We start from the raw sequence: 13161 nt of genomic DNA, 5'->3' as shown, positions 1-13161 counted from the left end.
ACTTCATTCAAAGAGCAACGACTACCAAATCTAGATTCCATCTCACTCATTTGCGAACTCCTTCCCAACCTGCATCTCCGGTTTACTCACGTCGCGCTTCCCCGGACGCTCAAAAAAGCGGAACGGCTTCCTTTTCCACCAAGCATCGAACCATACAATCAACACATATATCAACCCTGTGACCAGGGTCAGCGGCAGCCAGGTGGCGAGAAATACCCAGAAGTCCTTGGCAATGACAATCTGGCGTGAATCCTCATCGAAGACGAAGAAATTCATTCCATATAGGCTTACGATGAAAGAGCCTGGTAAGTAGATTGCCGACACGAATGTGATTACTTTGACTGCGGCGCTATCATCCAAGTTGTCCTCCTGCAAGCGCTTTAGGCTGCTGGTCAAATCGCGCAGTTCACGGTCGACTCTCGCTGTTTCAAGCTGATTGTGAAGCGAAAGCGTATAGCCGGCCTATGTAGCGTTAGCATAGCCTGTCCTTCGATTGACGACTTATGGGATTTGGAAGCCAACCAGATCAATCGCGTTCCTCATCCTTGGGATTAGCTCTTCACAGCTCTTTATGTAGCCCTCGAGCGCTAATGATAGTGTTTCGCACCCCGGGAGAGCTTGTCTCGTGGATTCCGTTGCCCTTCTACCCAATGAAGAGGCAATGACGGGTTTCAGGGCTCTAACTAGGTCCAAATTGCCACGACAGCAGACATGTGCGCGCAGGGCGAAGTCATTCAAATTGCGAAGCTCTGAAACTGTTTTATAGCTCTCTCTGGGAGTGGACTCATCAGGTAAGTCCACCAGAGCTCTGTTATTCTGATTTAGTAAGACTTGTTAGCCCAATAGTCATTCTGCTATCATGAAAGTCCGACCCAGGGAGGTAAGATGGTCAGAGCCTCGCTAAGGAATTGTGAAGCGTACAAAATCTTCGAACTGATCTCCGAGATATCGAAGATACCATCTCCAGTTGCAAATGAAGGAGGAGAGAACTAGCGAATGAACCAGTATTGATTGGTTCCTGGCTTCATTTTGGCTTAGGCCTGCTTGCATTCTTGGCTCTTCAAAGATTCCAAGCCCATCTAGAATCCTTTCATCCGGGACACTAGTCTCATTCGGATGAAGGAGAATGAAAAAATCGTATCCTCTCTGATGCTCATTTGATTGGTGACGATGATGGTACACCCCAGTGTGGCGCCATGACCAAGGTATCAGCCTGCGTTTAGTCTTTTCAACATAGTTGAGCTGATATGAAACATCTGCTCGCCTCATGTTACCGTTTGATCTCTTGATATCATAAATATGGAAAACAATCAAGACTCACAGGCGTCGTTCTCGCGCTCGTCCACACATAGAAGGCTGTTCCCTGCTTCTGAAATATGAACATTTCTCCCAAAAGAGAGCAGCACTTGGATAAAAGACGGATGGACGGCATATCGCTCTAGCAGAAGGGCCATAAACAGCGGAGTAATCTTGAGCGGGAGGATGGAGGCGGAGGAGTAGATGGACCTATTTGATCCCAATGTTGATTAGCACCTTATTCATACCGGTGGCCATTGACTAGGGCAAGGCATGCATACAAGATCCTTATATTCAACCCATCCGGTATGGCCGACTCTGTAGTGAAAAAGCCTTGAAGCGATTCCAAGTCCCTGTGGAGTTTTGTTGCACGATGATCTTGCGAGACATGGGGCGTGAGTTCGTATGCTTCCACAGAGGGGCTTCAACGGTACCCACCATCGTAGACATCCGTTACTCGGACGTGAATTTCATTTCTGCGTGTCAATACCCGTGGGACTCCGTTTAGCAAGTGGTTCTCAAGGTCAGCGAGATTGACCGAAGAAGGGTCGTGGTGAGCGGGAAGTTGCTGCAGGTAAGGGCGCCATATTTGGAGCGGGTCATCGTCCACCGTCATTGTATTTTCTTTCCTCGTTCCCTTTTTCTCACTTCTTCACCCCCCCAATTTTGGCTAGCTCGAGAGGACAATAAACTTGGTTTTATATTGAAAGCTATTCGGAAACCAGTATCTGTTTTGCGAGTCTCTCGGTCTTCAGGGCCACAATGCCTTCAGAATTTTACGGGTAAGCCTTGCCGACCAGCGTTCAGCAAGGCTGAGGGATGGGACCAAATATCCCGGACATGTATGCACAGCGCCTCGGTCAGATCGATTGGCAGTCATCAACGGACAAGGTTGACTATCTAGGACTAGTCCTCTAGCAAACACCGGCATAGCCTGTCTGCGCCACGGCCACTGTCCATCAGGACACATCCTCGCCTCCTCATCGCGTGTTCCTTGACTTGCCACCTTGTTACAGTCGCCCGAGCTGATACATTAGGACCAGCCATCCTATCCATACGGATGACCTGCTTTATAATTCGCGGCCAGTTGTTCTCTTGCGCGGCTCCTCAGTTCCACTACCATGTCCCTACAGCGTCAGGTGGTTCAGGTCAGCCGGGCGTCAGCGGATTGATGCTAGAGCACGTACTCCAGTTCTTCCTGTTGGCCAAAGGTTAGTCCCCACCTTCTTCTCATGGGCTCATAAGATGCACTGCCATGACATACCTTAGTAAATCTTATGCTAGCCCAAATCAGCCATCGGCCATTGCGAAACTGTGGGTTCAAGTGTCATCGGCGTCAGCCAGTCTGTCCCCTTGTATGTCAGGCTTGATGGTCGGCTGTGAGACCTACCTCCACATTCGTCTGGACCTGGTTCTCAAATCGCTCCTTCACATAACTTTCTATTTCCTCGGCCATCTCGATGTAGGATGATACGTCTGGGGTAAGGTCGTGCCGGTATGGGAGGCTGGAAGAAGCCATAGGGATGAGGGATACCTGACCGTGATCGCAAGGTTCTGAGCGCCGTTCCCATGAGCTTCCAATTTCAGCCCCGAGCGTGAATTATATATATGTATTTGGGATCGGGTCCTCGTGTACGATTACTAGCACTCAATTGTTCTGTTACCACTACAGAGTGCCATGCACGCCAAAAGGAGGCTCTTCAGGTCTGTCTACGTGCCACAAGAGCACTGAGGGAGGGAGCAAAAAGCAATCAAAGGCAGCCTTCTCTCCCCGCTCGGTGTTGGCACGTTCGGCGAGGCTGCGAGTGTGTTCTTATCACCAGCCAATCAGCCATTGGGAGACACCATGCGAGGCTCTAGAGTAAGTTATTCCGAGTCGAGGTTAGTCTGATCCTTCGATAGCCCCGATTCGTGTGAGATCCTCCCCCGTTCCCCGATTGCCTCGTAATCTCCCCCATCCAAGCGATGCACCCTACACTTCGGCGGACGCACCGATTTAGGTTTCTTACCCATAATGCATGTCCATCTTCACAACTGCCACCTAAATGCTCCGCTTATTCCTTTGTTCGTATCTTCCTTTCTAAATGTCCAAACTCAGCGCACAGTGTACGACCCTGAGTGGGCGGTGCCATAGTAGCCTAGCACAATGACGACTCAAGTGGACACTTCAGAGAAGCTTAAGTATGTAAAAATTCCGAAACTTTGACAATATGCTGACGGGTGTAGACAGGAGCTCTTTGGGTTTCAGATCTTTGTATGCATGATGCCTCAGTTGGCTTGGTCGTTGCTAACGTGGCCCAGTTCATCACGCTCAGTGTTGTCATCGGAAGTGGCATTTTCACCAACAATGGAATGGCCCTCGCCATTGCGGGGCCCATGGGCTTGATTGTTGCGGTCCTCATCATCAGCATAGTGATTCTAGCAGTTAACGAATGTATTGCGGAGTTGACTCAGCAATTTCCGGTCTACAATTCGATCGTTGAATATGTTCGCACATTCGTCGACGAGGATCTTGGCTGGGTTATTGGACTGGCTTATTGGTAATAGCTTTCGATTCGGCACAAAGCACCATTTGCAGCTAATAGGGAAATAGGTATGCATATGCCGCAACATTTGCCAGCCAAACCTCTATGGCTGCGACTCTCCTAGAGTATTGGGGCCTGCCAATCGCGTGGAGAGTTCTTATTTGCTATGTTTTTGTTCCAGCCATTCTTTTTCTTCTCAACATGACTGGAGTTTTTGTGGGTTGTCTCGTCGCATTGATGGATACATGGCTAATAGAATCTCAGTGGTACGGTGTCGTGGAAACCATTGGTGGTTTCCTAAAGCTGGTGATGATTGTGGCAATCTCGATCTATCTCTACACAATTGCGGACAATGGTGAGTGGCAGTCCCACATTGCACAATTCTATAATCGTTACTATTATTGAGTTACCAGCATAAACTTACCTATTGCAGTCTCTTCGCCCAGCTTTGAACATGGACAAAGTTATAGCAGTAATGGCCAAGCCCAGTGGTCAGCTCGCCACTCCCTCATCTATTAATCTGGCATGCTAACATGATATCAGCTATGCTATTCCGCTCACGGCATACGCTTTCCAGGGCATCGAAGTATACGCCATGACTGCGTATGAAGCTCGAGACGGTCATGCACTTCGTTGGCCGGCTCGTTGGACTGCGTACGCGGCGGTAGTCGTGTACATCATGTGCACGTTGGGGGAGGTTATCAACGTGAAGTGGAATGACTCTGCCCTACCGCAGCTCCATGATGGAGTTTCAAACAGCACGTTATCGGCTACTTCCAACCCTGGTTCGTCGAGTAGCATGATCATAATAGCGGCGCTGAATGCCAATAACCGGTCAATGGCTGGATTCCTCAACGGTTGTTTACTCTTCAGTGTCTTTTCTGCCGCTAACACTTCACTGTACGTTGCTTCCCGAACCTTATGGGGTATGGCCAAGCACTTTCCCGCATCTTCCAAGGGTCAAGAAGTATGGATCAAGAGGAAGCTAGCGATTCTAAGTGAGGGCACCAAGGTTCCAGTTGTATCCTTGCTGGTGTCACTGCTAGCATTCTGCTGGGTCCCGTTTCTACAGCTCGCGCATAGCTCTGCAGTACAGCAGGTGTGTAGGTGTGATACATTTGCTCTGTTTATCTGCTAATGGAGCCAGGTGGTCCAAGTTATATCTATCTCGTCCAGCACCGCTATAATGATCGTATGGGCAGCTATCTGTCTCGCATTCCTTCGCTACTATTATTGGTTCGTGTGTCTGCTCAATATGCAACTAGTGTTGAGGTACTCATTGCTGGCGCAGGCTGAAAAAATGCGAACCCCGACTTCGGTACCACGACCGTCCTCAATACATCCGACTGCATGAAAAATACACTCCTAGAGGCAGTCTTCTTATTCTCCAACCACTTCAGGCCTGGATAGGACTAATTGGGTGTATCACCATTTTTGCATTTTCCAGCGCGACATGGTGGAATGAGGAGGCAACCGTCACCGAAGTTGCCATGGCGTACGGGCCGGTAAGCCAGCGCAACAGCTAAGCACATCTACTCATTCTAATCAAGTTCCGATAGCATATGGTCCTCTTACTTATTTTCATAATCTCGAAAGCGTTCAGTAAAAACAAGGGGTGGGTCAAACTGACAAACGACGAGTGGGTCCTGCGGAAAGCTTTGGATAGACTATGGGTTCGCAAGATCGATCATCATGAGGAAACCGCCACAAAGCGCCTGCGCAGTGTTATGGCTTCGCTGCTTCCACAGCCTTGGGTAAAATTCATTAATGGGCAGAACAACCAGCAAGCGAATGGTAACGTTCATCATCGGAGTGAGAGTTCCACGTCTGTGGAGACCAACAGCCAAGAGTTGCTTACTCTTTCGAATGATCAGCCTGTATGAGCCCCGACTTTGAACTTATGTCTTTTGTTATCGTATGCATTGAACACTTATGATTTACGTCTGAAACGGAGGAATAATAATTACGGGATTATGTATGCTACTAGTTGGATCTATTGTGAAAGTTATCACCGTAAAACAACACGCTGTGCCTGGATGCCATGATCATATCCCACCATTCCAATAGCTCGCTCACACATGAGCATGATATGACAGTAGAGCAAACTCCATTAGCAACATGGTATGAACGCATATTAAGCAATTCACTCCAAACAACCAAACAAGCACATTATAGACTATAGAATCGGCGCTGGGGAATAGCACATATTCGCAGGTTCTCGCCTTGATTCAATGCTTGCAATGCAGGCAATAGTAAACGTAGTGATCTACGCCGATGAAAGACTGACTCGTGAATTTACTGATGCATGCACCATTGCTCTTCACCGAGCAGTTCTAATATATAAAAGAGATCTTCTTAGCGTTTGATTTTCATTTCTTTCTCTTCTCTACATCTTCTCTACATCATCTCCTCCAATATAAGATGACCGGTTGAGTCAAAGTGGCCTTTACTTGCGCGAATTCTATCTATCTTTCTCGGCATATACACTCCAAGCCCTCATATCTTCTTTACAATATCTCCTCCAATATAGGATGACCGGTTGCCTCAATTGGTCATGGTTGCGAGTTTTATCTATCTTCTTCTATCTTCCTCAGCGTGGATACTCACAACCTTTACTGAGGTATCAAGACCAAGCAACCTTTGAAGAATCACGCGTCCTGACACGCGGCGCTGTTGATATATTGGCGCCTCTCAAAGAAGAAAACGTTTAATATATCTATAAGATACAACTCCAGATAGACGCTCCAGTCACTTGCAATGCAAGACGGCGTGGTGGCGCCATTCGTCATGACTTGGTATGTCAAAGCTCCTGGATATGGATAGAAAGACGACCAAACAGACCAATAGCAATGCAATGCCATTACTCAAGGACATGTTGGCGCTTACACTACTGGGGTGTAAACGGATTCGCGCTGGATATCAGAGCGCATCAGAAATTCGACTTGGTAAACAGTCATTTTCACGCGTGCTTACCAGCGCCTTCCATGTGTACAATGGTCGTCGACTGAGATACAGAGGCGCATTGCGGAAGAGAGGAAAGACGATTATATCATCCATTCTTTCTCTCAGATTCCGCTTCAGAAGCACCGAAATGTGGCTCGGGGCTCTCCTTGCGACTCCACGGGGGAGTATAGCCGTCGACTGTCTCTATCTGAGTTGAAGGTCACAGAACTATAATAATAGAGTCATTTATGCGTCCAAAAGAATGAAGAAGCATCACTCTACAAGTGAGAAGAAGATCGTTCTTCTCATACCTCAGCATCCGAACTCGAGTGGGCAATTGAAAATACGTGCTTGAACCTAAGGCATAGCGGAGCGGCAGTCTTGCTATCGTACCAATGATTGAACGATAGAGGAGCAACACAAAAGGAATAGGGTTCTTCATCGATTAAACACGGGTATGTAATGAATACACATTATGACGTCGCATTCAATGTACCGCTGCTGCCTGGGATGTTCTTCTCCTGCTTGCTCCTTCTTCCTTTGCCTCCTACTCCGTCTCCTCGCCTAACACAACCTCAGTCCCTCGACCGTCTTCACCATCACCATGTCATCCAACACCTCTTCAGTGGAACCGTCTTTTGGTTTCCGTATTACTGGTCTGGGCACTGTGGTCTTGACAATTCGCCTTTTCTCTGAACTTCTTAGGATACCTCCGTCCAAATTCGAAACTCACATTGTGACCAACACCGAGACTGTTCAAAAGACTCTGCTTGAATCCGACAGGTTGATGCAATTGATCAAACACGGGGCAATTCCGGTTTTCCCTCTTGACTTCGGCCTTCCTAATCCTCGCAATCCTCAAGATAATAAACACCTGGAATTGCTTGCTCCGGTATCATCTCTATGATAATTACGATATTCCAAGCCGCTTGGATCCTACCATAAATCCAGACAGTATACAACGCACCCTCCAGCCAACTATCCTTGATACAACATACCACAGAACAATCCCTGAGCCCACTATCACCAGGCCACAAGGCCAGTACCTTGCGTCTCATATTAATATCAATAATCTCAACTAGAATGAAAACAATCAAGCCTTAGAAACATCTGATAAGGTAACATTTGCAAACATGGTGCCTACCTACGCCAGTGTAAGCGAATTGTGCAGCCGGACCGTGCCAACCCGGTTACTTTTACCACCAGCAGCCTCTTCAATCTCACCGCGTTGTAATACGTATAGATTCGCAAATGCGATCTCTTTAATATGCAATACAGACACCATCCATTCCCATCAGTTTACCGCCCAGAGACGAACGTGCTATCGAGTTTACGTCCGATGCCGACATCAGAATAAAGGGGGATACGTCAAATACACTGGGCCAATTGGACAATCATCGCTATACCAAGAGGTGAAGAATAACTGGCTTCCAATGTACCCAGGTGGGGTAGAAAAGGCGTTGTGACAGGCCCTCTAATCGAATTGTCGGAAGGAGGACTCTAGCTTAGCCTTACCTATACCGTTCCTCTTTGTAATAGGTCTTTGGGCATGGGCCTTTCCTCAGGTAGTCTAATTGCTTATGTCTTCTGTTACATGGTCCGCACCTTCAGAATCTATATGGTTTAAACCATCACAAATAGTATCTACTATGGAAAGACCTCCTCGCTTCTTCGTACAACCACATAATCATGATACAAGCCTTTATGTAGACTGCTACATCTTGGCAGCATGCTCCGTGTGGCAATTCAGGACCTCTCCTTTTGATTGTTTATTCGTTCGATGCTGCCTCCCGCGCTAATCCCAAGTCTCCGAGCACTTCAGCTTCGTTTCCCTTTCGACGCTACCTTTTGACGCGTCTACTTGTCCCCTTGCGTGTTGTTGCTGATTGTTTATTCGATATCATCAAGAAACGAACGTCGTTTAGCGGAAATAGCACATCAAATCGCGTCCTTTCGAGCATTGTCATCGTCTTCCTACGTTTCTCGGCTCGACCAAGTCACCCTACACCGTATCGAGTACTTGATAAACGAGTTACACCTTGACTTGCCCCTGACAGGTGCGAGCAACGCGTTTGCCTACCCTCCGGATTGAGATATCGACCAAAGTACGAGCCCCCCTGCTGTCAGAGACTTTCTACGCTTGTCAGGCGGCTTTGCTGCATCCGGACAATACCAGCACTGGGCAGCAACACACTAGGCAGACGCCTTACCAGAACCTGAGCGCCGAAGATACCATTTGGTGTTCTATACATGTTATTGTCGCATGATACATCATCGGTATCTTATATCAGTGGCTTCGGTGCTATCTATTACTATGTAGCCCAGGGACTGGTACCTGGAAGAACCCTGAAACCGGTGTGCTTGTCGGTGGGCTCCTGAATGTGGCCTTATGGTTTCAGTCTTTAAAGCTTGGACTATCTCTCTCGTCTAGGTACTGGCAGACAAGAGCCTCTACAGGAAAGAGCGTGGCCCATGTGGGCTTCGGGGTCTTAATACTTCTTGAGATTAAGCTTTTACTTGGTCTTGGAGCTGTGGTAAGTAGTTCTTCTACTTGAAATTTCTATGTTTTCATCAAGAATTAAGTCTGACTGACGGTGTATAAGGGACGCTATGGGTGTCTATTAGGTCCAAAGCATAGTGCAAACATAAGTACTATCAGGCTGACTTATTATATCGGTCTGCTCGGGGCGGAAGAGACCGCCGAGCCCACGATAGTACTATAGCCTCCGAACCGGGATACTTGGTCAAAAGTACGAAGTATTTAGACAACTACACAAGACACCCAACAGCCCCCTGCGAGTATAAGCTACGCGGATCTATACGGGCAACGACCCCACTGTGTCAAGGCCGCGAAGGCAAGAGATACCAGAATGAAGACTTTGACGCAAGTGTACACAGTGCACAAGGGCCCTTGACGGGTACGTAAGTTCCGTCAACTTCTTTGATGCCTATTGCAAAAATACTCTAATGCAATGGCACAACTGAAGTGGCCGACTGACGGCCTCAGAAATTATCTAAGTCTTCAACGTCGCTTACACTATGGCGGATGGGCTTGGTCGGCCAGATGAAAAAAGAATAAGCTGGTTGACAAATTCAAAGCCATAGACATTCATAATCGCTCAAACTATAGCAGATGAGCTTGACCAGCCGGTCGAACGCAGGATCATTTGGCCGACAAATTCGAAGCCATGGACAATACCGTCCTTGTACATCTCCACGAGAAGTACATGGACGCGGAATGATAACGCAGTCACCACTCACAACTAAAAAAAGTGACTCGCGTGTTATTCTCTATAGCCTGGCTTGATGGCATCTTTACCTACTCGTCAACCCACACCAACTCAACGCCCGACACCAGACTCCGGGTCTTCATGTATGCAAGCATGCCTATATATTTTACTAATGATGCATACATACACCACCAGTTTCCGACGCCGTCTCCATACTCAAAACCGTCGGAATCGTCTGCTGTGAGATCCCCGCAGTCATCTGCCTCTTCATTCCGGCGTTCGAAACCGGGATGTCAGGACGGCGATGTGGTGGTCTTGGCCATCGTCCCCTACTTTACATGTCTCTGATACATATTCATCTAAGGATCACCGTCTATCTCTTCAGACCGGGTCCCGCTACCACACGACTCATAACCCCGATGACAGGCTGCCCGTCCGGATGCTCATGTTACTCAATACGTGAATATCTTACGCGATGCTCAACAATAGCGAGCGCTGCTGTGATTAGGAGAGAAGGATATTTACAAGATCTTAATCAGACAGGAGCGATACCGGGAAGATTGTTACTAGCTAGCCGCCGGGCAGCGGGGGACAAGACCCCTTTGCATCTCTATTCATAGCCCGCATACTTATCTCGACATCGAAATATCGTTTCGACTCGACCCAGTTGATGGGACCCCTGGTGGGTGGGTGTATCGAGTAGTCACTATGGAGTAGACGCGGTCGGCAGTTTCAGTACTCTCTCTATGAATATGATATCGTTATAGGGCCCTTTTATCAGCACCACTGCCGCAACCGCAAATGCTGCTAATGGTGCTACTGCTGCCGTTGCTCATAGGGCACAAGAGTACTAAGTAGGTGGAGCTGACCAGCAGATCCGGGTCATCCCGCTTAGCGATTCAGTCGAGATTTCTACATAAAACAAGGAAAGTGGAGACTTGGGCTGGGGTTAAACTGGGTCAAGTAGAGTGAGTGGTTCACTACTAATACTACTACTACTACTACTTGAATCAAGGAGTGACTGGCTAGATACAACCTATACCAAGATTATGGTATAATCAAGCTTGGGGCTAAAGAATTGGCAATCAGGTATATATATGGGAACATCTCTGAAATGGGCATCATGCTTCATCATTGTAATCTATATAATTCATCATAAAGCAATAACATAACCGATCATGTGGTATAACGCATCAAAACGCACCAAACTACCTATATGCATTCGTTTAAATGGCACTTTTGTTGAACTTTGTCTACACACTGATTGTCTTGAACACACTGTTTCGATTTGTTAGCTTTAGTGTCCCTTAAAATAAAAAGAAAAAAACAGAGTGGAGTATGACTTACCCAAATCCAGCACCGCCCGTAGCCATGATCGTACCGGGCATCTGGGCCTGCCAGTGGATTTCCTTGACGGACTCCATGTAGTGCACGAACAGTAGCTGCGGCGGAACTTCCTGCATTCCCGCCTCACGATTCTCCTCCTCATCCAATTCCACAGCCAAATCCCACAGCGTGACCGTGTTGTCGGCGGAACCGACCGCGACGACACTGTCGTCGGTCGGGTGCCACTCAATACTCGTCACAGGCTCACGGTGGAAGTCGAACGAGGCAACAGGGGAAGCGGTGGTCTGAGATCCCGGAGCCGCGGCATTCGGCTTCCAGTGTCTCAGATCCCAGACGGCCCACTGTCCGTCATCCGCACCTGTCGCAAGGAGGTGGAAAGTCTGGTTCGACCAGCTCATGACGTTGACATCGGTGTTCGAGACCTTCACGTCGACAGCAGGCTTGCGCGACTTCGAACGAACGTCCCACACCTTGACACTGCCGTCACTGCTGGCAGAGGCGAAAACGTTCTTCTCGTTGGGAGACCACTGGAGCTCCTCAACAGACGACATGTGGCCGGTGAACGGACGAGTGTCGGTGACCCAGCCACCGCCTTCAGTGCGAGTCGTCACGTAGATCAAACCGTCATTGTCACCAGTCAACAGCTTGCCGAGGGGCTGTAGCGGAGACCAGTCGAGGGCGTATCCCTCCGACTTGTGCATGCGGAGAGTAGACAGGGGCTTGTTGGCGGAGGGAGGGAGGATGGTTCCAGGGACATCGAAGCTGGTGAGATGGGGGGTAACATCGTGGATCACGACCTGGGAGTTCTCGAGCATAGTGGCGGTAAGAGTCTGCGGGGGCTTGGAGTAGTCCCCGGACTGGTTGGGGGTCTGGTGGGCGCGGATGCGGTTGGTCGTCGATCCGAGGGGAATGCTCTTGTGTTCCAGGATCGCCTCGCTGTCGTCGTCCGAATCGGAGTCGCTGTCCGAATCCATGCCATCCTCCTTGTCCATCTTGCTCATACCACTTAGCTTCAACACCATCAGCTCATTCTCCTTTGCACGTCGGCCCTCTGCTTGTGTGCCTGTTACGGCGTAGACAGTGGCGGGATAAGTCTTGCGGTTGTCGCCCAACGAATCGCGCACGATATCGAACGATAGACAGGGCCACGGGGTGCTGAGAGTGTGCAGCATGTCGTAAGTGGACGGGTCGGGAGAGAGGACCTCTCCGGGGGCCAATTTTGTCCTTCCGGGAATAAAAGTCTGCTTGTCTAGGTCCATGGCATCTGAAGAAACCAGTCGGGGTCAGTATGACTGCCGCATTCGAGGATGGCAGTATGCGACTGGCAGAACCCGTCGCAATGGGGGCAAGATCGTACCTTTCTCTTCCTCCTCCCGTTCAGCATCGGGGCGACCATCTACGCCAGCCTCGAGAACCTCGTCCTCACTCTCGAACTCATCCTCATACTCGTCCTCGAACTCCCCCACCTCGTCGGGAGGGGCATCGACGACGGGACGCTCACCGGCCTTGAGGGCGGCGTTCTGCTCGTCGGAAACGTCGGCAGATCTCTTCGACATGATGAACCGGTGGGACGTGTAGGGTGTCGGGGAATTAAATTTCAATTGTCGGTCGTCCACAAACCCGGTTGAGTAGCAGGAGACTGGCTGAATGTCGTGGCAGCGAGACTCGGGGAACTTTTTTTTTTCTGTTCGCCAGGCCGAAATTCACGGGACAAGGGCGCTAAGCCTATCGGGGAATAGGCGCGATCGGAGTCTGGCGCCCGCTTTTTTGCTGGCTTTGCTTTCTGGAGGAGCTGCGGCTGTGTTTGCTTTGCTTGTCTT

General features: G+C 49.0%; 4 protein-coding genes across 4 annotated transcripts; 1 reads left to right on the top strand and 3 right to left on the bottom strand.

Moving 5' to 3' along the window:
* Positions 1 to 11: 11 nt before the first annotated feature.
* On the bottom strand, positions 12 to 2089 carry BDQ94DRAFT_115872 (uncharacterized protein). Its single transcript, XM_026763662.1, has 6 exons — positions 1735 to 2089; positions 1578 to 1674; positions 1322 to 1506; positions 922 to 1256; positions 523 to 816; positions 12 to 462 (listed from the first exon to the last, which is right to left on the bottom strand). Exons 1-6 carry the CDS (start codon positions 1910 to 1912, stop codon positions 43 to 45), a joined length of 1509 nt encoding a protein of 502 aa, XP_026629684.1. The 5' UTR covers positions 1913 to 2089; the 3' UTR covers positions 12 to 42.
* Positions 2090 to 2344: 255 nt separating this feature from the next.
* BDQ94DRAFT_167532 (uncharacterized protein) lies at positions 2345 to 2815 on the bottom strand (the record flags this gene model as incomplete). Its single annotated transcript, XM_026770830.1, has 4 exons — positions 2345 to 2423; positions 2484 to 2494; positions 2561 to 2608; positions 2687 to 2815. 4 exons carry the CDS (start codon positions 2813 to 2815, stop codon positions 2345 to 2347), a joined length of 267 nt encoding a protein of 88 aa, XP_026629683.1.
* A 627-nt stretch (positions 2816 to 3442) lies between these two features.
* Positions 3443 to 5854, top strand: BDQ94DRAFT_184785 (amino acid permease-domain-containing protein; the record flags this gene model as incomplete). The annotated part of the gene is made up of 9 exons (XM_026774719.1): positions 3443 to 3477; positions 3523 to 3550; positions 3598 to 3836; positions 3890 to 4176; positions 4255 to 4312; positions 4365 to 4920; positions 4969 to 5057; positions 5113 to 5326; positions 5381 to 5854. The coding sequence occupies 9 exons, from the start codon at positions 3443 to 3445 to the stop codon at positions 5702 to 5704; spliced, it is 1830 nt and encodes a 609-aa protein (XP_026629682.1). The 3' UTR covers positions 5705 to 5854.
* Positions 5855 to 11053: 5199 nt separating this feature from the next.
* On the bottom strand, positions 11054 to 12995 carry BDQ94DRAFT_138246 (ribosome biosynthesis protein RRB1). Its single transcript, XM_026765212.1, has 3 exons — positions 12699 to 12995; positions 11342 to 12605; positions 11054 to 11272 (listed from the first exon to the last, which is right to left on the bottom strand). Exons 1-3 carry the CDS (start codon positions 12895 to 12897, stop codon positions 11248 to 11250), a joined length of 1488 nt encoding a protein of 495 aa, XP_026629681.1. The 5' UTR covers positions 12898 to 12995; the 3' UTR covers positions 11054 to 11247.
* Between the last annotated feature and the right edge of the window lie 166 nt (positions 12996 to 13161).

Source organism: Aspergillus welwitschiae (genome assembly GCF_003344945.1).
Source record: "Aspergillus welwitschiae strain CBS 139.54b unplaced genomic scaffold BDQ94scaffold_6, whole genome shotgun sequence".
Lineage (NCBI taxonomy): Eukaryota > Fungi > Ascomycota > Eurotiomycetes > Eurotiales > Aspergillaceae > Aspergillus > Aspergillus welwitschiae.
This window is presented reverse-complemented; position numbering and strand designations above follow the sequence as displayed.